Raw genomic sequence first — 22807 nt, 5'->3', positions numbered from 1 at the left:
ATCATTTCTCAGATCAGTGACTGAACTCAGGATGTCGGGCTTGCATGAAAAAACCTCTACTCACTGACCTACATTGCCAGTCCTCAATTGCAAATTTTTGTTGAAATACCTAGTGAATAGATAGGCATCTCATGGTATATAGCATGTTGGAATTTTTGGTCAATAAGTGTAGCCTTTAATAAGCTTATTGCATTAAGGAGGACATGTATTTGATTTGGGTTTTTTTTTTTTTTAAGGTTTATTTATTTATTTTACACACATGAGTACACTATAGCTGTCTACAGACACACCAGAAAAGGGCATCAGATCCCATTACAGGTGGTTGTGAGCCACCACATGGTTGCTGGGAGTTGAACTCAGGACCTTTGGAAGAGCAGTCAGTGCTCTTAACTGCTGAGCCATCTCTCCGCCCTGATTTGTTCCTAAGATCAGTACCTGGCATGGTAGTTTAGTTGTCTTTTAGTTTCCTACTCAATAATTGAAAGATTCAACTTACTGTCCAAGACATGCTCTCATTATACGGCTTGGCTAGCCTAGAACTTGCTACCAGGCTGGCCTTGAACTCACAGAGGTCTGACTCTGCCTCCTGAGTGCTAGGATTAAAGCTGTGCATTACCATACCCACCAAAATTATTCCTGTAAGAAAAAGAAAATCCCAAAGTAGGGGAAACACCGTGTCTTCTTGGGGCATGTTTTGACTGTGGTATTTATACTTCGTCTTCTGTGACACTGGACTTATGTTATACATGCATTTTTTTATTTCATTGTTTACTTTTTGTAGTTCACTGGATGAAAAAGATATTCTGTACCATCAGTATTTTTTATTTCATGACAAAGTTTTTCCTTGTTACCATAGTTATTTATGAGGTCCACACTGCTGTGCTCTTTTGGACAGTCATGGCTTTCCACTCCTTGGGAGTAGTACATGTATATCTCTAAAGGAGTAACAACACATTTTAACATGCTCTTGCCTTTTTCTTTTGTCAGTTTGGCGGTGAATTTTGGATAGTCGTCATCCTGCCTAAGCCTCACAGGCAGTCTGTTGAGGGGCACATACCCCTGCCAAACCCATCCGCTCTTACCTAACATTTCCAGTTGCCTTCCTCTTCTAACCAAGAGCTCTGCCACAGAGACGCCTACATTTCTGCTTTGTCTTCTTACATTGGTGCACTTGAAGGTTTCAAGAGAAATTCCAGAGAGGGACTTGCTTTTTCAAGGGAATGTACGATGATTTTAGGGACCTTTTTTGGTTGCTTATTTGTTTGTTTGCTTGTGCTGCCCAGGCTGGCCTTGAGCTCTAGGCTCAAATGGTTCAAATACCCAAAGAGGTAGAAATACAGGCACATGCCTTTGTGCCCAGCTTTAATTTTGATTTTGGATGTGATTTGGATGTAGGCTATTGCTATTGCCCTATATAAAAATTCTAATAATTTATACTCTTTCCATGCTTCTGTCAATTTCTAGTGCTAACTTTTAACATTTTTATTAAATGTTGCAAAGTATTGTTCTGTGTGTGGGGGTACATGGTGGTGTTTGAATGTGCAAATACAATACAGAATGACTACTGGACTTCGTTTTTATTACATTTACCTTATTTCTGTGTGTATGTGTGTGTGCATGTGTCACAGTGCACGTGTGGAAGTCAGAGAACAATTGCTGGAGTTGATTCTCTTCCTCACATGTGGGTTCCAGGGATTCAATTCCGGTCATCAGGCCTGACAGCAAGAACCTTTATCCCGTGAGCCATCTTGCTGGCCTATACCGCTTTTCATATGAGAAATTATTTTTAAAGTTTTGTTATTATCTTACTATCTAAACAAATTCCAGTTTATATATCCACTTCCCTACAAAATGGTGGATTAAGGTCCCTCTGAAAGAAGTTGAAAACATCTTTGTTTCTCCTCTCTAAAGGCATCCTGTACGAAAAAGCCATTTGACTATGGAGAGGAGCATTCGGTGAGAGATGATGATGATGATGGTGATGGTGGTGGTGGTGGTGAAAGTCTGATGGAGACACAGGGTTCATCATCCACAGATCTATTTAGCGATTACTCTGCTAGTACTGTGAGCGATGCAAACGATTATGGAGAGAACCAGAATGCTGTTGGTAAATAAGTATTTACTGCTCTGAGTTTCCTTCACCATCTTAGATTCGTTTGGCACAGTGAGGGCCCTCACTGAAAAGTCCTTTAGTGATAGTTTCATTTCCCATAGGTATAGTCTACTTGGATTGTTCTTTTTCTATACATTTAAGACTTTTAACAACACACACACACACACACACACACACACACACACACACACACACACACACACACACACACACACACACCCGAGACAGCATTTTACTCTGTAGCTCTGTCTTGGAACTCACTATGACTGACTAATAAACTCACGAAGCTCCATCAGCCTCTGCCTCCCATGATCTGAGATTAAGAGTGTGTGCTACCATGCCTGGCACTCAAAAATATATATATTGTTTTTATTCTTTTCTGTGTCCTTGTGTGTTAATGTGGGCACACACACATGGAGATTGGAGGACAGTGTTCTAGGAGTCAGTTCTCTCCGACTGTGCACTGTGGGTTCTGGGTTTCTAAATCAGTTTTGTCAGCTGTGTGCAAGCGTTCTTACTTGCTGAACCAAATTCACTGTTCCTCCTTACTACACATTCTAAGCTACTCTCATCTTAAAAATCACATTTATTAGTTTCTCATTTTATTCTTCATGGGAGAGCTTCAAATGTACAGTAGTTTAGAAGAAACTAGACAATAGATCATTTGGACTGCGGAAAGCTGGAAAGCCGTCTGAGATTGTATCTGTCTACGGTGCCCCTCTCCTGGTGTTAATAAGTGCCTTTCATTTTTAGGTGCCGCAAATCCTCTAACTGCTGACTGCCTGTCCAAACAAGATCATCTTCTTCTAGACATGCTCAGGTTCTTGTGCCTCTCTGTAACTGCATGTCAGAGCCAGACTGTGTCTTTTAGAGGAGCTGATATTAGAAGAAAGTTGTTAATGTTACTCGATTCTAGCACACTCGATCTCACTAAATCCCTCCACCTACACATGGTGAGTCAGAAGCTTCGGATTTTGTCTGGTGTTGCCGTGTTGGATCTGTGAGAGTGAAACAGTAACTTGGAAGGCTTGAGATTAAGTTTTAGGAAGATAATCTGAGCCCAGTCCTAATATTTTAGGAATATATATAATATATTAATATATTCTGCACATGTGCGTATGTGTTCTCAGACCAGGCTGAAGCAGTCTCACTGAGTACATGGAGTAAGAGGCCCACGCTATCTACTGTGCCCAGATTTCTCAGTGTTTTCTTTTAACATGCTGTGAGAAGAATCAGAATGGATGCTGAAGCACTAAAACTCAGAAGTATTTGCATATCATTAGGTGTAATTCTTATGAGTTATTATAGACTGGAACAGGAACGTCTTCACTGAGATAGGTTCTCCCTGTGTAGCCCAGGCTAGCCTGTACTAAATAGTCTTCCTTCCAAGTGCTGAGATCATGAGTGTAATTAGCAGTCAGCAAAACAGAGATCTTGACTATAAAAATTAATTTATCACATGGAATTTGAGGTCTGAGTTTTGCATACCCTTAGTTCCAGTTCATAACTTTATGGCTTATTTCTTTTTCCTCTTTGCAAATTTGCACCTACCTTGTTTGTCTTTATAAGACAAAATGAGAATCTTACGTTTTCACAAACAAATAATTTGTTCACTTAGTAACCTTCTACGAAACTAAGTTCTTACATGGAACCTCACTCCCAGTAAACAGTTGGAAATGGCTCCTGGCCTGTTGAATATATTCTGGGTGTGTTCAAGGTCATAGCCTTGGTTCTGGTAAATGAGCAGACATACCTGGTGAGTTCCTAACCGTGTATTAGAACCCCTGTTGTGGATGTGTTGAACATGCATAGGCATTCTCTAATAAAAATAGGTTTCATTGTCAGGACCCTTGGCCTCACTCTTCATGAACATCCTGGTAAACTCTTACGGCTGACCAGTGGGAGGGGTTCTGTGCTTTTCGTAAGGTTTTGATGTTTAAAATCATTTTTCATTCTCAGTAACGTTACATGTGACTCACATGCTAGGCATTAAAGAGGCTTTTAACAAGTTCTTTATATGACATGAGAGATATGAGAAATAGCTCTTAGGATTTTTGGGTGTGACTAGAGAGTGACTTAAATGGCTGAGAAATCGATGGCTTAGTTATAACTACCTTTATAAATGTTTATGTGTGACACAGCTCTCTGTGTATACAGTAACACAAAGTTACAGAGCCGCCATGGTGTTTAGGTACCTTAGGATATTTTACTTCTTAGGATTAGTCTTTGCTCCCCAGAATGCAGTAGTTTTTCACCGTTGAACTTGCCATGGCAGGCATCATTCTGGGACTGTAGAGACATAGTGTAGTCTCAGATTCCTTATCTTTTAGCCACAGTGGAGACACTAATCATCATTTATCGAATTCCAGAAATAGATGTTCTTGTTTCTTCTCCTTAGTCACCTATCCAGATAATGGATATATCCCTGGTGTGAGAGTGTATGTTCTCCTTGGCATATGGTCAGGATTTTTAACCATTCAAGTCAAGGCCGTTGTGCTAAATTTTAAATCCAGTATTTGATTTTAAAGATAATTTTATTGTATGCTGTGTTTAGAGATTTACAGCTATGTGCATGCTTGAATTTGCTTATATATGCTTTTAAAAGTCGGTGATCTGTGGGTAAAGCTGGTTTTTCTTTTTTCTTATGCCACCTTAGTACTTGGTGCTTTTGAAGGATCTCCCTGGAAAAGAACATTTGTTGCCAATGGAAGATGTTGTTGAACTTCTGCAGCCATTGTCGTAAGAAATGAAAGCCACATGTTAGCTCACTGTGAATTATGAACTGACAGTGTTCTTGGATACCAGCTTATAACATTAAACCTTTTCTGCCACAGCCTTGTATGTTCTCTGTATCGGCGTGACCAAGATGTCTGCAAGACGATTTTAAGCAATGTCCTCCATATAGTGACAAACCTAGGTCAGGGCAGCGTGGACACAGAGAGCACAAGGAATGCTCAAGGACAGTTCCTGACAGTGATGGGAGCATTTTGGTAGGCATAAGTCTTTCTCTGGTTACTTTTCTACCTCTGGATGTAAGCTGTACACTAGTGGGGTTTTTTTCCTGGTTATCTTGTAAAACATTTTGCATCTTTTAACAATTATATACACAATTTGTCTTGTTAATGAGCATGTTTGTGAATGATCACTCGTATGAGCATGGGTACATGTGTGTCACTGTGCTCCTGTAGTAGTCAAATAACAGCTTTGGGTGTCAGCCCTCAGTTTGTACCTGTTAGAAGCAGGTATAATGTTTGCGGCTGCACGCACCAGCCTACCAGGTGCACGAGTTTCTTCTGCTGCTGCTTTCCGTCTTGCTGTAGGCATCTTGAGATTGCACACATGGATGCTCCTGCATCTTACTTTACATGAGTTCCGGAGATCAAACTGTGGTTTTCATACTTAACGTGGCAAGTCCTTTTTCTGTTGAGCCATTTCCCCAGCTATGTCTTCCATTCCCTGAAAAGCTACATTGTTTTTAATAAGGCTTTTATTTCCTACAGTGTTTAGCATATGGCCCTGTAAATCTGAGTCACATAATAACTTCTGCATTAAAAAGTGCAGCAATCCTAAAAGCCAATTGGATTGTTGATCCAAATGAACCGGTTGGCTTTGAAACTGTTAATTTCATCCATAGTCTCACAGTACCATTTTAAACACCTTTCTAACATTGTATTTATGTTGTGTGGGGAGGTCATGAGCAGTGCTATGGTGCACATGGGCAGGTCAGACAGTAACTAGTGGGAACCAGTTTTCTCATCCAGGGATTGAACTGAGGTCCAGCAGGTGCCTCTACCCACTTAAGTCATCTCACCGGCCCAACAGTAACACTGGATATTTATAGATGATCACCTGCATGTAACTTAGATGCCTCATTCTGTTTGATTAATAAGTCAGTATAGAACTTAGATTCTCTAAATCTATGCTATAACGACCAGAACTATCTTTAGTTTGCGTGTGTGCCCGAAGTATGTCAGTTCCAAGATACAGAACAAATAATGTACGGCAAAATGATTTTATTTTAAATTTAGCTTCAATTTTAGGAAAGGTAAATACACTGGCATCTTCTACATAATGAGGATTAATTTAAAATGGACATTTTGGAAATAACCAGTGATAATGTTAATATCCATTGGTTTTTTTTTTTCTGTCTTTGCTTTTGTTTGAATAACTATTACATTGAAAATCTTACCTAATTTCAGGCATTTAACAAAGGAAAAGAAATGTATATTCTCTGTCAGAATGGCGTTAGTAAAGTGTCTTCAAACACTGCTTGAGGTGAGTCACTCTGTGCTACTAGAAAGTTCTTCATTAAAGCCACCTTTACTTCTGTATGCTACTCACGAGTTTCTCCCTTAATGTCTTTGTATTTAACCTCAATCGTTGTTTTATACTACAGGCTGATCCATATTCTAAGTGGGCGATTCTTAATGTAAAGGGACAGGACTTTCCTGTACGTGAAGCATTTCCACAGTTTCTGACTGACGGTCACCATCACGTTCGGATGTTGGCTGCGGGGTCGATCAGCAGGTACTGAGTTGTTTTCAGAAGCTCTTGACCTCAGCGTGACCCCTGGGACTTAGACTTACCTCATCCATATATGGATGTGCCTGGGCTTTGTGGTCTTTAATCTAACAGTTCCTTTGCTTAGCTAGCATTATTTTCTCCAACTGACGAGTGAAAACTCTGGCTTTGAGAGGTGACTTGCTCAGTGCTGTGGAGCCAGTAATCCATCGGTTTGAGTGATAGGTGTTTACACCCCTGCCACGTGAGGAAGAGTAGAGTATTTGGGCATTACCTTGACTTCACGCAAGTCAATAAAGTGGTAGCTTCTTCACTTCATGTGATGATGATATGATCACTGCTGTTTCTTTAACCTAAAATAATATTTGGCTGTGGTGGTTGTTCATTGATGGTGAAATAAATGAACGGTTTTGGAAAAGAAATTATACGCTTCTTTAAAATCATCAAAGCTGGAAATCGCATATTATTCGGACCTAAGTGACCCGTAAAAGAAGGTCGACATGAAATTGTCCAAGTAGTCACATACTGAATCTTAGTGATTCTCAACCAGTGTGTCACGACTCCTTTGAGGGTCGCCTAAGACCATCGGAAAACAAATATTTACATTACAGCTCATAACAATAGCAAAATTACAGCTATGGGGTACCAACGAAAATAATTTTTTTGGCTGAGAGTCATTGTGAACATGAGGAACTGTATTAAAGGGTCGCAGTGTTAGGAAGGTTGAGAGTCACTGGTCTATGATTTTAGAACTAAGGAGTCCACAGTTTGCATCTGAGACAGCCATGTTTCCCTGAGCCAGGTGTCGTCACCTTCCTCATTTGTTTTAGTAAGAACGCAGTGCATCATCCAGATTGCCAGTGGTTCTGTGTGGGAGTTCAAGTCCTTACTGACCTGAGGTTAAAACTCTCAGGTGAGAGGATTATTGTTGAGTCTTATAACTCAGTGTAGTGGTAGCATGGCGGAAAAAAATTCAAGAACGGTCAGTAAGTAGGATTCGTTGGTGTTTTTGGTCCCTGATTTATTAGACATTTAATGTATGACTGTTTCAAGGAAAGCTAGCAAAATAAAGGAATCAGAAATAACAAAATGTAAAATTTTGATTTCTAAGAAATATCAAGGGCAAAATTTATTGCAGAGTTGATTAAATATGTAGGTATTATATGTAAGAGGCACTGGTCACCTTTTTCCACATAAAATGTAATGTAAACTGAACACCGAAGCATTAAGTGACTCACTCTTGGGCTGATTAAATATTATAGCATATTGACAGATAAGTTTGTGGACTCTTGTGATCCATGTTTGTTAAGAGGACAGTGTATCTTTCTGACTGCCTGAGTTTAGTGTTCAAATCTGATGACCAGTAGTTCAAAAAGCTTTGAAATCTTCTTACCCAACAAATTGGCTTATAGATTAACGATTAGCAGACAGTCTGAACTGCTAAAGTAGTCTTTCAAACCAAGGCCTGATACCTTACCCCATGGAGGGGCTTTCTTTTGTTCCATAATATGCTTTGTTTTGATATGTAGGGTTTGAACTAAATTGATTTTTTTTTTTTTAAAGATTATTCCAGGATATGAGACAAGGCGATTCCTCCAGAAGCTTGAAAGCACTTCCTCTGAAGTTTCAGCAGACATCTTTCAACAGTGCATACATGAAAGCAGAGGCAGGAATCAGAGAACTGGTAACTGTGGTAACATGTATTGCTCTGTCCTCTCGCATGTGGGCAGTCTGTGTCATATTTCTCTAGTACACTGGGGACGAGAGTTTGTATTTATAGTTTACACTATAAAGCTGGTCTAAGTCAACTGTATGCACTGAATAAAATTTTTCTGAATGAAGTTTATAGGTCAGAATGAGTCCAGTAATAGAAATTACTTTTGCTTTAACTTATCTGTATTTGTGAGGACAATCCAACTTTAGTGGGGATTTTGATACATTGGAGAGGTTTAAAAGGTTTTTTTTTTTTAGAAAATTTTTAAGAAATCTTTCAAATCAAAAAGACAAAACACACCAAAAAAATGCTCTGTGTGTGTGTGTGTGTGTGTGTGTGTGTGTGTGTGTGTGTGTGATGGTGTATGTCTCTGGCCTTACTATTCAAAGAGTGAGCTAAATTTAGATTGTAGAATGATTACAGCTAGTTACGAAATGAAGATAGCGGCTGGAGAAATGACTTAGTTAAGAGTACTGACTGCTCTCCCAGAGGAGCGGGGCATGGTTCCCAGCACCCACGCGGCAGCTCACAACTGCCTGTAACTCCAGTTCCTAGGGCTCTTGTGCCTTTTTCTGATCTCTACAGGCACTGCACATAGACATACATGCAGGCCAAAAGCACAGACACATAAAAATAAATTTTAAAAATATAAGTGTATCTGATTATCATTAAACTGCAAGCATGTCATTCTATTTGTTAAGACTTCGTTTATTTTCATAATACAGATCTTGCTGATTTTTAAAGAAGAAAACACTACAAAGATGTCTTAATAAAAATCCTCACACGAGTAGCAGCTGTAGTGGACGAACTCTGGATACTTCTGTTCTCCTTTGCTGTTTGTTCTTTATAAACACATTGTTAAAATCTTTTTCCCTTTGGTCATTGTTTCCATTAGATCTTAAGAAATGGGAGCTTTAGTTAACTATAGAAAAGCTTGTTTCTCAAGTCTTTTCTCTTCCCTCATTTTTATAGGATTTAAACTTTGCGGACTGCTTAGAAGTTAGAGAATACTTGAATTTGAGCTTGCTTGGTTGATTTATGATTTTATGATATTCATGTCAACATTCTTATGGTTTTTTTTGAAGTTATGTGATTCTCAGAACCCTGATCTTCTGGATGAGATTTATAATAGAAAATCCGTATTGCTGACGGTGATAGCTGTGGTCTTGCACTGTAGCCCAATCTGTGAAAAGCAGGCTTTGTTTGCCTTATGCAAATCTGTGAAGGAAAATGGACTAGAACCCCATCTTGTGAAAAAGGTATGCTGGGTTCGGTCACATTGTTTATAGGTGGCATTTGACACTCAGAAACAAATTTTCTAGACTCAGAAAATTACAAGCAAGCGTGTGTGTGTGAGTGTGTGTGTGTGTGTGTGTGTGTGTGTGTGAGAGAGAGAGAGAGAGAGAGACAGGGAGAGAGACAGAGTGTGTGTGTGTGTGTGTGTGTGTGTGTGTGTGTGTGTGTGTCAGGGAGAGAGAGACAAAGAGTGTGTTTGTGAGTGTGTGTGTGTGTGTGTGTGTATATGAGAGAGAGAGAGAGAGAAGAAAGAAAAGGGAGAGGGAGGGAGGGAGAGAGAGAGAGACAGAGAGAGAGTGTGTGTGTTTTGGGGCTTGAACCCAGAGTCTCGTACTTAACTACTGAGCTATATTCTCCTCCACAGCCAAATTTGATAATTCTTTAAGTGGTATATTAATTTGTACTCAGTGTGACTTACTTCTTAGCTTAAGAGCATTTTATAAAGCACTTACTGAGGATACGCCATAGTGAATGGTCCATCTCCACACAGACAGTGTTTACTGAGGGAAGCATTTGGAGGTATTTGATTGCTTTTGCCTTGTTGATTGTGGAGCACCACATTGGGATTTAACAAGGACAGAAAATGTACTTGAGAACAGTGCGGCCTGTAGGTTACATTTAGCAAAGAGGCCTGGGCTCGGTGGTTTCAGCACGATCATCCCAGTTTTGTAGACTCTGGCAGGCTTCCCTGTTCTTCCACTGCAAGCTGGTTATTTAGGGGCCTTAACAGGATCCTGTTGCAGGTTTTAATGCGCTGCATCTAGACAGATGGGCAGTTAACTTTGTACAGGCCGGTTCCATGGAGCTATGGTAGGCCCATCTGCAGGGAATTGGTCTTAACCGAGCTCACCTTTTACCTATTGGTATTTTAAGTATTTTAGTATACTACCTGATTGTGCAAGTAGCATGTTTTGTGCTTTTTAAAAATGTGGGTGTGAGGCTGAAAATAATTTTCCCCTTAGACTTTCCTTTGAGATACAGTCAGCAGTATAAAATTAGGATACTCTTTGATGTTTATTCCGCGATTTCTATGTGCTGTATACTATGCCAGACTTATTAAATACATTTTCCATTTTCTCATTTACCATCCTTCTGTCATTCATTGATGAAGAAGTCGAGGTAGAAAGACATCGGGTGACTGCTCTGAAGTCCTGTATAAAACATCAGCAAGGAGTGAAATGATAATTATCCCCATGTTCTTGAACATCACGGTGTCTTCTCTGCAGGTTTTAGAGAAAGTCTCCGAGTCGTTTGGATGTAGGTGCTTAGAGGACTTCATGGCTTCTCATCTAGATTACCTGGTTTTGGAATGGCTGAACCTTCAAGATGCTAAATACAGCTTATCTTCCTTTCCTTTTACGTTATTAAACTACACAAGCGTGGAGGATTTCTATAGGTAGGCTGCACCCCTCCCACCTAACACCCCCAGCTCCAAGTAGGGGGTAGCCTGGTTTTTAAACAAGTCAGGTTGAGAATGTAGCAAAGGACGCACTTGAATTTAGGATTGCTAGCACTGCTGGCTGTCAGTTGTGTGTCTTTGAGTCAGCCATGTACACGCCATGCGTCTTGCTCTACACACAAGCATCGTACCTTTGGGAAATACTAAAAGACTAATTCTAGAGGCCAATTATTTCCTGCCTGGTGTTCTTTCCGACTGCTTAGCAGTAGATTGTTTAAACATTATGGGATTCCAAAGATCATTGGAAAATAACCGATTCCGTGGGGACTGGGGTGTGGCTCTGTTGGTGCAGCGCTCCCCTTGCACGTTCAAAACCTGGATTCAGCACTGTCAACCAGGCATCGTGGAGAGTACTGTGACCCCAGCACTCTGAGGGTAAATGGATGCAGGAAGCTCAGTAGTTGAAGGAGATTTCCATCGACATAGGGAGTTCAGTGCCAGCTTGTACTACAGAAGACCCCGTCATCCAAAAAGAGAGAAGCGGCACTTTCTGATAGATGTCCATTTGATGGCCTTGTCATCCATTCAGTTTTGCAGTAACTTGTATTTGTTCTTTCAGTTTATAAATTACTCTTACCTTACAATATTAGACAAATTGATTATGTGTAAAAAATAAAATTCCTTAGCTGGGTATGGTGGTGCATGCTGTAATTCCTGAACATGAAAGGCAGAGGCAGGAGGATTACCAGAATTTAGAGGTCAGCATGGTCTATATTATACTTTCCAGGCTGGTCTGGGCTACAGAATGATACTTAGACTCAGAAAAAGGGGAGGAAGAATAAAGTTGTACTTTTTTTTTTAAAGTGTGATTACTTATATTTTACTTTAATTTCTCCCCTTATAAAATGAAAATAAGAGTATTCGGTGACCTAGGAGGCTGGGGCAATGGCTCAGCGGTTAGGAGCACTGACTTCTCTTCTACAGGACCCAGGTTGTTCAATTCCCAGCACTCATGTCGTATCTCACAATTCTCTCTGTTCCAAGGGAGCCAGTGCCCTCTGTCCTTCAGAGGCACCAGGCATGCAAAGCCGTACATAGACATAAATAAATGCAGGCCAAACACCATATTCATAAAATTTTAAACAGATAAAAATTTAAAATATTAAAAGAATATTTAAAGACCTAAAATGATGTTTTGAACATTATTAAAACAATTTGGGTTGGGGTTTTTTTTTTTTTTTTTTTGATATAAAATTTTACTTTGAAAATTTTCATAACCTGAATTTTAAACTTACCATTTTCAGATCTTGTTACAAGATTCTGATTCCACACTTGGTAATTAGAAAGCACTTTGATGAGGTGAAGTCCATTGCTAATCAGATTCAGAGGTGCTGGAAAAGCCTGCTGATCGACTGCTTTCCAAAGATGCTTGTGCACATCCTTCCGTACTTTGCCTATGAGGGCACGGGGGACAGCAGCTCGGCACAGAAGAGGGAGACTGCTACCGAGGTCTACGATGCTCTTAAAGGTGAAGACTTCCTAGGAAAACAGGTATGGCTTCCGTTTTTGTCTGCCTCTATGTACTGGCACAAGAAGTAAGCTTTAAACTTAGGTTATTGGCCTCAAGTATGACGACTTGAGTCCGTATCCCTACATCCACATAAAAGCTGGACTTTGCTGGCAGCTCACACCTGCAGCCCCAGGGTTGGGGGTCCTGGGTATGTGCTGGCAGCCTTAAGACTTCCTGCCCTTTGCGAGGCTCCCTGTAAGAAGCAGGTGGTGAGAAACCTGCCTCTTAGAGAAGAGTCATTTTACTGACTACCGATGAAAGGTGGCACTGGCTTCAGTATCGAGAGAAGCGTACGTGGCACCTAAAGGGATTAGTGCCCGTCACAAAGATTTTTTTTTTTTAATAGTTAAGATCTTTAAAGACCTAGTGAACAAATAAAAGATAAAATGCAAATTGAGGAACAGTGTAGACTGTGGAACTTTGCTACCTAGAGATCTTCCAGTTTGAGGAATTTAACGCTAAATACAAAGTCAATTCAAATGATTCTGTAAAATGGAAAGGTCGAACTGAGGTAAGGGATCAATCCATACGCTTCATGCTGTTGTGAAAGTCACAGATATAAAAGGCGTTCAATCCATTTTAATTTTGCATCCTTACAGATTGATCAAGTATTCATTAGTAATTTGCCAGAGATCGTGGTGGAGCTGCTTATGACATTGCATGAAACGGCTGACTCGGATTCTGGTCAAAGCCCCGACCTCTGCGATTTTTCAGGGTATGCCCGTCTCATACTTAGAGAGCTAGCTGTCGCTGACGAGTGGCCTTACTTCCTGTCTCCTTCACTGCGGCCCTCCTGCTGCAGCCGCTCTTCCTGTTGACTTCTCAGCTTTTCACTCTTCTGTGTACCTCAGCGTCGAACCACCTGATGCCCTTTGAGACTGTTTTTCTTCATGTAGTTCACTTGGCTCTCTTCCCTCCCCACACCTTGCCTTTCTCTGCCTCCTTTTCTCTGTGGTATTCCTAGCTTTCCAGTTTAATTTAGATGTGAAATTAGATGTTGGTTGTATATGAATATTGGTGATAGGGGTGGGGGACTTGATGGTAAGGTACTTGAAATTTCTCCATTTTAAAAACAGGTTTAAAAATATTTTATTTTTATATGTGTGGGTGTTTTACCTGCATGTATGTATGCACACCGTGGCCATGGAACCAGACGAGAACATTAGAACCCTTTTCATTCCCTCCCCATTCCGGCCCTGGAACTGGAGTTGTAGTTGCTGGCCACTGTGGGTGCTAGGAATTGAACCTGGACCCTCTGGAAACACTGTCAGCACTCTTAACTGCTGAGCCATCTCTCCAGTCCCCAAAGAATTTTGTTGGGTTTTGTCTCTGGGAGACAGGGTTTCTCTATGTAGCACTGCTGTCCAGGACCTCCCTTCGTAGAACAGGCCGGCCTCAAACTTGAGATCTGCCGGCTTCTGACTCCCAAGTGCTAGGATTCAAGGCGGGTGCCGCACTTCCCTGCTGGAAATACTCAGTGTTTAAATATGCAGTCTAGGCTAAGCATGCAGCTTTGTAGTAATACTGAGAAAGTGCTCGGACTTGATAGTCAGGTTTTAAATGCTGTTACTCCTCTGATGTGTCACCCGGCTTAAGGTACTGTTGGTCTTGCAATACTCTGAATGAGACCTGAAGGCAAGTTCTAGTAAGGCCCAACTCTGGGGCTGCCATTAACCTCCTAAAAGGTTACATAAACAAATTATGTTAAACAAATCATCTTACATTAAGTCCATGTGAGGATGCCTAATTCATGTCTGAATTGTTTTATTGTTTGTGATTTAATTAAAAAAAATCAGTTTTTCAGTAGAAAACCAGTTTTATAACTTGGGAGTTATTTTTCTTTTTCATAACTACATTTCTTTTCTTCTACTTCTTTAGGGATTTGGATCCCGCTCCCAATCCGCCATATTTCCCGTCACATGTCATTAAGGCAACATTTGCCTACATCAGCAGCTGTCATAAAACCAAGTTTAAAAGCATTCTAGAAATCCTTTCTAAAATCCCTGTAAGTACACATTGCATTACTGATATAATAATTTATTCAAAAAAAAAAGTCCTTTCTGGGTAGAAAATCTGTATCTTGGGGTTGGGGAGAACATGAAATTTTACTTGACTGACTAATTTAAAAAGGAAAGCACTTGATTTACAAATTATATCTTCGTATTTTGGTCAGTGTTTAATATGTTTTACACATTAGGCCAGGGCCTCTGTAATTAGCTCAGGGAACACCTTTACTGTGCATCATAATATACTGAGTTCCAGTTCACTTTCTCAAAACTCCTCATCAACTCTTTAAAAAGTAAAATGGGCCAAGCATGGTGGCACACTCCTTTAATTCCAGCACTGGGGTGGCCAAGGCAGGTAGATCTCTGTGAGTTCGAAGCCAGTCTTTTCTACAGAGTGGGTACCAGTATAGCCAGGGATACACAGAGAAACCATGTCTGGAAAAAAACACAAAACAAAACAAAAACCAAAAAGTGAAGTGGACTCTTAACAATTTTAATGTAACATTTTGCATGTGATATCAAGCCCATAATCTAAATGATCATTTAATAAAGTATAAACTATGTTGGTTGTAGTCAAATATATTAAAAATTTTTTTCTCAATGTGTGCCTGTTTTGTAGGATTCCTATCAGAAAATACTCCTGGCCATTTGTGAACAAGCAGCTGAGACAAATAATGTCTTTAAAAAGCACAGAATTCTTAAAATATACCACCTGTTTGTCAGTTTATTACTGAAAGACATACAGAGTGGCTTGGGAGGAGCTTGGGCCTTTGTTCTCCGAGATGTTATTTATACCTTGATTCACTATATCAACAAAAGGTAAGTAATAAATCACACTGATGTGCTAGCAGTCCTTCAGGCGTGCGAGCACCTGTAGAGGGAGGGAGGAGAGCGTGTGGAGTCCTGCAGCTGACAGCAGGAGTCTTCACTGCTTTTCACCTCCTTCATTGACTCCTGGTCCCTTGAAGGAACCAGAGCACACACACAGCTGCTCTGGCCGGCCAGCCTGCTCCCAGAATCCTGTCTGTCTCCCACCTCCCAGGACACAGGTGGACACTCAGTGCTGTTTCATTGATCTGTATGTGCATTTTCATGCTAATCCCATTCTAGTTTAGCCACTACGTGTTTGTCATCAGAAAGAGCGTTATGCTCTTGATGTATCACACTCAAATGCTTTGGCTAGATGAGGTTGTGTGTGTGTGTGTGTGTGTGTGTGTGTGTGTGTGTGTGTGTGTGTGTGTGTGTGTGTTCTATTTGAATCTTAGAATTTTTATTTATTAATTAACTAATTTATTCATTTTAGTTCTCTAAGGAGTCATTAGTATCTTTAGAAATTACACAGAATGCTTTAGGTAGAGTGAGCATTTTAATAATTATTCACTCGTGAAAAGATTTCTTCCCTTTTTGCTTTACTTTGTTTCATTAATATTTTATGTTTCTTGTTTTTGTTTTGTAGACATTGTTCTAGTTTAGGTTACATTTCTGGTAGCTATTATAAATGAGATTTTTTTTCCCTTTTATTTATTATTAGTGTGAAGAAATCCTGTTGATTCTTTTATTTTGGTTTTATAACCTCCACCTTTACTGAATACAATGAATAGTTTTAATACTTTGGGGTTTTTATTTGGTTGGTTGGATTATTTTGTTTTCTGGTGCCTTTGAGTTTCCTGTATATAGTGATGAGCTGACTTTCAACAGTTTGAGATATGATGAAAAGGAGTGCTTGTCTTTCAGAATGCAGGAGAGGCTGTTCACTTTGTTCTTCACTGTGTCAGCTGTGAACTGCTCAGGTGCAGCATGTATTTTGTTGATGTATATTCTTAAAATTCTGTTTTCTTCAGATTTTTTTCTATGAAGGGATGTTAAATCTTTTCAAATGTCTTTTGTTGTTTTTTTGTTTTTTTGTTTTTTTTTTTTTTTGCACACTAGAATGTCTCGTTCCCTAATTGTACCTTGTGGTTTTTGTTTTTTCCTGTCGTGATGATTACAGCTCTTTTGCTTAAATTCTGTTGACGTGTGGTTTAGCACTTCTGTTGACTTAGATGTGTTGAATTGACCTGGCATTTCTGGGATGAACCGCACCTGATTATGTGTAATCTTTCAGGTGTAATGTCGAGTTTGATTTGCTGGTACTTTGTGTAGTTTTTTTTATATATCTTTGCTTGTCAGGAATATTAATTTTTTTTTTACTCTTATGTTTTTGTCTGATTTGGGTATCAGGCTGATTCTGGTCTGGTGGAATGGACTGGCAGAAATTCTCTTTAGTATTTTGAATAACTGAGAATAATCAGTATCAGTTTAGTGAAGCCATCTGGTCCTAGGCTTTTCTTTGTTGGATGACTTTTTCATTACTTGTTACTGACTTATTTAAGTTTGCTATTGATGTTAGGGTTTTTTTCCTTATTATTGATCATTGTTGTTTTAAAGTAGTGAGGTTATGCTGTGTTGCCCACGTTGAAAACGTTCAAAGACTTGGGTTCAGGAATTCCCCTTGCGTTGGCCTCCTACATAACAAGAACTACAGGCATATATATTCTCTTCATAGTTTCTCATAAATCCATTTCTCTGTGTCAATTTTTTTTTACTTAGCTCCAAAGGTTTGTGACTTTTTTGTATGTCTTTAATGAATGAAATTTTAAAATATTCATCATTTTGTTAGGTGAAAGCAATCCTTTCTAGTAGCTTTTTTTTATCTATATAGTTGTTATCTCTAGTTACTCTCTTCTATAGCACACCAGAATGTCTCGTTCCCCAATTGTACCTTAGTGTCCACAGATCTTCCCCATTCTCCCATCACTTCTCTCGGGTCTTTGGTACCCTCTATCCTCTCCTCAACTTTTAAATTTTAAAATTATTTTGAATTCTTTTTTTATAATATTTTTTTCTCCATCTTTATTAAATTGGGTATTTCTTAATACATTTCAATTGTTATTCCCTTTCCAGGCAAACATCCCCCTAGCCCCTCCCTCTCCCCTTCTATATGGGTGTTCCTCTCCCCATCCTCCCCCCATTACCACCCTACCCCCAACAATCCCGTTCACTGGGGATTCAGTGGATCTTTTTTTTTTTTTTGAGCTGGGGACTGAACCCAGGGCCTTGGGCTTCCTAGGCAAGCGCTCTACCACTGAGCTAAATCCCCAGCCCCGGATTCAGTGGATCTTGGCAGGACCAAGGGCTTCCCTTTGAATTCCTTTTTTTTTAGTAACTCTAGTGCCTGAAATTCTTCAGAAAATGTTTCTATTTTCTTCCCTTTAATACTTCATGCTTTTTTTGTTTACTTGGTCTAAACTTTTGTTGCTAAAATCTTACCACTTCAGTACATAATGTGGTTAAATGTGGAACCGGGTCCTCCCTAAGTTTTGACTCTGAATGCTGCTTCATGCATGTTAAATATCTGGATGTGCACATGGAGACCAGAGTAGGACATACTATGTCTTCCTAAATCTCCTGCCACCTATTTCCTTGAGACAGAGTCTCTGAGAATCTGGCCATTTCAGCTCATCTAGCTGGCCACCAGGTTCCTGGCCCACCAGTCCTGTGCTATGGGCATGAACAACCGTGCCTGAGTGTTTATATAGGTGCTTCGGATTAGAATTTAGGCTGTCTCTTTCAGAGTAAACACTCTTACCCACTGAGCCGTCACCCCAGCCTTGTTTGACCTTATCCCTTTCTTCTCTGTTCCTTTCTCCTTTTCTTTCCTCCCTCCCTTCCTGTCTTTTATTATTATGTTTATTTATTATTGAACACCAGCTGTTACCAAGCAGATTCTTCATCAGTGATTTTCGTGCTACCTGTGTCTGATGAAGCCTGGCACTCTTTGCCTGCTTTCAGAGAGTACCCTACTGGGGTTACGTGAGTATCAGGAGTACTGGGAGAGCAGGAAAAAAAGAATAAATAAGACTTTTGTTTACCAAAAAGCGCCGTCCTTCAGTGCTTGCTGGCTGGCAGTGATTCCTGGATCTCTCTCTTTTTTTTTTTTTTTTTTTTGAAGGATTGTGACAGTTTTTGTTTCGCAGTAGTTATAATGTATCTTTCAGACATCCTTTATCTCTTTTGGATTATAACCATTGAAATATTAGACATGTAACTTACTTTTTTGTCAAGCCCTATAAGAATTAGAGACTGAGTAAAAAGAACTTGAATTTTGTTTGAGATCAGTTTCTTAGGCCTTGTTATTCATTCATTCGTTCGTTCATTTATTTTTCCCATTAGGTCTTCCCATTTCACTGACGTGTCATTACGTAGCTTCTCCCTGTGCTGTGACCTATTAAGTCGAGTTTGCCGTACAGCGGTAACTCACTGTAAGGACGCCCTAGAAAACCATCTTCATGTTATTGTGGGCACACTTATACCCCTTGTGGATTATCAGGAGGTTCAAGAACAGGTAATTTCCCAGTGCATCTACAAAGGGGTGTTTGAGGTGAAAGATACTCTTAGGAACTGAATGCTTTAAGTTTACCTTAATGAAAATGCTTTTTGATAAATGGAGAAGACATTCTTAGTGAAGTGACCTTTGAAATCGGTTACTTACCCCTTAGGCGTTTTGATCTAATAAATCTGATTGTTTTGTCTGTTACACTGAAATGGAGTCAGAAACAGAGCTAGCAATTCCCACCATGACAGTGAGCTCGCCTATGAGACACTCCATTAACACTGAATTTTTAATGCCTGCTTGTGTAGCACTGTGAGTGTGTTAGAGCGTTTGAAGCCATGACCACTAAGAGCTGGGCACTACATGTGCCGTTAGAACATGTCTTCTGAGCTAGGGGAGAGAGGTTTGTTTGTTTATCAGTTACAATGGGATTTGGCTCTCGAATATAATTAAGACTTCTTTCTCTTCCTTTGATAATTATTTAGGTATTGGACCTGTTGAAGTACTTGGTGATAGATAACAAAGACAATAAAAACCTCTTTGTCACAATTAAGCTTTTGGATCCGTTTCCTGACCGTGTTGTCTTTAAGGATTTGCGTCTTACTCAACAGAAGATAAAATATAGTGGAGGACCCTTTACACTCTTAGAGGTAATATTTATTTATATTTTGTATTACAGAACATAGGCAAGAGTATTATTTTAAAACGTTAATGCTTCAATAATAAGGACAGAATACTTTCTGTTGTAGTAAAAGCTCTAATACATGAGGTTTACCTTCTTAAATATAATCCAAATCTTTTTAAAATATACATATTTTAAATTTATGCATCTGTGTGTATATAACTTAGATGTGCGTGTGCCCAAGGAAACCGAAAGGTTTCAGAGTCCACTGCCCTTGAAGTTGTGTATGGCTCTGAGCCTCCTGACAAGTTCTGGGGACTGTGAGTCCCCTGCAGGAGCGGCCAGCTCTTTTAATCACTGGGCTATCTCTTCAGCCTCTCAAAACATCTTCTTGCATTGCATTTAAAGTATAGCTATCAAAGCTTCCTGACTAAGATAAATTTGGATATTCAGAGAATATGATACAACATAGTATTAATTTTAATATGCAGAGGGCCCTGGGGTTCATTAATATCTCAAAATTGCAATCTGTTTCCTTGAGGGTCAGTAATGTTTTTCTAGAGATGATATTAAGAATTTTGATCTTTATAAATTTTAGTTATGTCTGTATCATTTTTCTAAATGTTATAATTTTAAAATCATTCAATTAAGACTATGTCAGTATGAGAACATTTAATATAATTAAGGCGTACAAGTTATATACTACCAAATAAATGAAACTTGTAACATTTCCTTCCAATTCAGCTTGCCATTGCAGTCTTGGAGACTATTGACATCGATGTAGATAAGAGAATCTCATGGTTTTTAAACCCTTAAAACATTGCCAGAATTCAAGTATAGGGAGGAGGAGCTTTAGTTCTGCCATGTCTGTTTTATGGGTCAGCGTCTACAGAGAGAACTTACTGTTTTTTCTTTTATTGTTTCATTCTTCACACTTAGCCAGTATATACTCAGCTAATATTACGTTAATTTGGTCTTTTAGGAAATAAACCATTTTCTCTCAGTAAGTGCTTATAATCCACTTCCACTAACCAGACTGGAAGGACTGAAGGATCTTCGGAGACAACTGGAACAGCATAAAGATCAGATGCTAGATCTTGTGAGAGCATCTCAGGGTACCAGTTGTTTGTTTTAATACTGATTTTATGTGTATGGGTGTTTTGCTGGCATGTGTGTTATGTGCGCCATGCGAATGCAGTGCACGTAAAGGGTGTTCAGGGCATGGAAGAAGGTGTTAACATGGCTGAAGCTCAAGTTACATGGCTGTGAGCTGCCGTGTGGGTGCTGGGAACTGAACCAGGATCCTCTGCAAGAGCAGCCATTGCTCTTGACAGATGAGCCGTCTCTGCAACCCCCTTGGAGGAGTGATTCTAACATTATGAAGCTTCCTGTTTCTTTCTCAGATACTTTTGTGAATTTTTCTTGCTTACCACCATCCTCATTTGTATTCCTGTCTTTACAGAGAGGCCACTGGGTGGTGCGGGTCTAAATTCTGAATACTGTGTGGGAACAGTCATTTAAACAAGGCCTCTTCTAGCTGTTGTGTTGAATGTCTCATGTTTCTAGCTATTTGTGACTTTGCTAAGGTATTAGCTTTTTCTGTTCAGCTTGTTCAAGACATTTCTTTATCTGATTGGTTAATCTAGTCATTTCCCAGCGAAATTCTATCTATGTGTATTTTTAAAAATCTGTTCATGATTTAAAACCTTTTAGAATGTGCTGATTTGGGGAGTGGTGTAAAGTAAGTGTGTGTTGTCCCTGTGATGATTGAAGCACCTTTCCCTAAACTGTTTCCAGATGACCCACAAGATGGCGTTGTGGTGAAGCTGGTGGTCAGCTTGTTGCAGCTATCCAAGATGGCAGTGAACCAGACTGGTGAAGGAGAAGTTTTAGGTAAGTGGCGTAGGTGAGTGATCTTCAGTACGGTCAGAATAAGCGTTAGCTGCTCATTTGATTCACTGGAAAAACGAGGATGGCTTGCTAAGTTAATATTTCTGTTCAATTCGGGTAACCTTAGATAGCCAGGTGCCTTTTATATTCCTCAAGTAGGCATTTAAAATAAAGTTAGCAATAAAATTAATGCTGTATAAATGTTAACAATAAAATGCCTTATAAATGCGTATGGAAATCATAAATCTCTGCATAGTTGAGTTGTAAATTAATTAACTTCTGAAATGCTTTGTAAGTATGGCCGAGGCAGTATTTAATGTCTACTTTGTTTACGGCAAACAGGAGCAGAGAGGCTGGAGGATGTTTAAGCTCGGATTTTTTTAAAAATATCATTTAAGTCTCTCACTGCCGCCATTTAGGCATAATCTAATCTAAGGTGACTTGCTGACGTGCTGGATGTAGGCATTTAGATCTGGTGGTCTTAGAATGGCAGATCACATGACCAAAGTTAGCCAGAGGTGCTACTAAATGAAGTACCAGTGTCACACTAAAATACGACAGCAGTGCTACAAGAATGGGAAGGGGAAGAGCTGCTGGTGCGCTCCCCAGTGTCCACCTCCCGTGTCCGCCTCCGTTCTCAGTGGGCGCCTGCCGTGCTTGACCTTTAGACTGGTCTTTATTTACGTCTATCTTATGTATAGACATGAATATAGATCATATGTACCTAGTTTTAAGGATCCGCACACAATCAGAATAACTGTGCATTCACCTCCCAGATCTAGAAACTAAACCTTACCAGAATCCTCAAATCCACCCCAGCCCAGGATTAACATCTTTGTTGCTGGCTGTTGCTGGACATAAGCCTGAGCTGCTCCAGGGTCCCTCGGTAGCTTTCTTATGTAGCGTACAGTGATGCTGTTTTGAATGTGTAATACACATCATCACACTTAGTGGTAGAAGACCGGAGTCTTTCCTCTAACGGCAAGCAAAGAGAAGTTATCCCCTTTACTGCTTATGTTCAGTGCTGTATGCGAGTTCTAGCTCGAGGTACCAAGCCTGGAGCAGAGATGAGAAGTGTGCAGAGGGGAAAGGAAGCACAGCTGCCTGTGCTTATAGGCGGCATGCCGGCATATGCTTAAACTTTTCACTGAGTTGTGTGTTTAAAATGAGTGAGTGAGTGACATCTATATCTATATCTATATCTATATCTATCTATATATATAGATATATATATATCCTGAATTTTCCTTTTAAACATTTCAAGTCAATACTTCATACAGTGCCAAACATGTTAATACTTTTGC

General features: G+C 39.7%; 1 protein-coding gene across 1 annotated transcript in view; it reads left to right on the top strand.

Moving 5' to 3' along the window:
- Positions 1–22807, top strand: part of Atm (ATM serine/threonine kinase) — a 102599-nt gene that overhangs the window by 30525 nt on the left and 49267 nt on the right. The window contains exons 18-34 of the mRNA XM_032911434.1: positions 1912–2107; positions 2867–3066; positions 4770–4852; positions 4948–5103; positions 6313–6388; positions 6510–6640; positions 8198–8318; positions 9434–9607; positions 10871–11040; positions 12348–12594; positions 13213–13328; positions 14492–14618; positions 15239–15438; positions 18832–19003; positions 19477–19641; positions 20596–20728; positions 21411–21506. Of these exons, the coding sequence (XP_032767325.1) occupies positions 1912–2107; positions 2867–3066; positions 4770–4852; positions 4948–5103; positions 6313–6388; positions 6510–6640; positions 8198–8318; positions 9434–9607; positions 10871–11040; positions 12348–12594; positions 13213–13328; positions 14492–14618; positions 15239–15438; positions 18832–19003; positions 19477–19641; positions 20596–20728; positions 21411–21506 (2563 nt within the window). The remainder of the gene's footprint in view (positions 1–1911; positions 2108–2866; positions 3067–4769; positions 4853–4947; positions 5104–6312; positions 6389–6509; positions 6641–8197; positions 8319–9433; positions 9608–10870; positions 11041–12347; positions 12595–13212; positions 13329–14491; positions 14619–15238; positions 15439–18831; positions 19004–19476; positions 19642–20595; positions 20729–21410; positions 21507–22807) is intronic.

Source organism: Rattus rattus, chromosome 8, assembly GCF_011064425.1.
Source record: "Rattus rattus isolate New Zealand chromosome 8, Rrattus_CSIRO_v1, whole genome shotgun sequence".
Lineage (NCBI taxonomy): Eukaryota > Metazoa > Chordata > Mammalia > Rodentia > Muridae > Rattus > Rattus rattus.
This window is presented reverse-complemented; position numbering and strand designations above follow the sequence as displayed.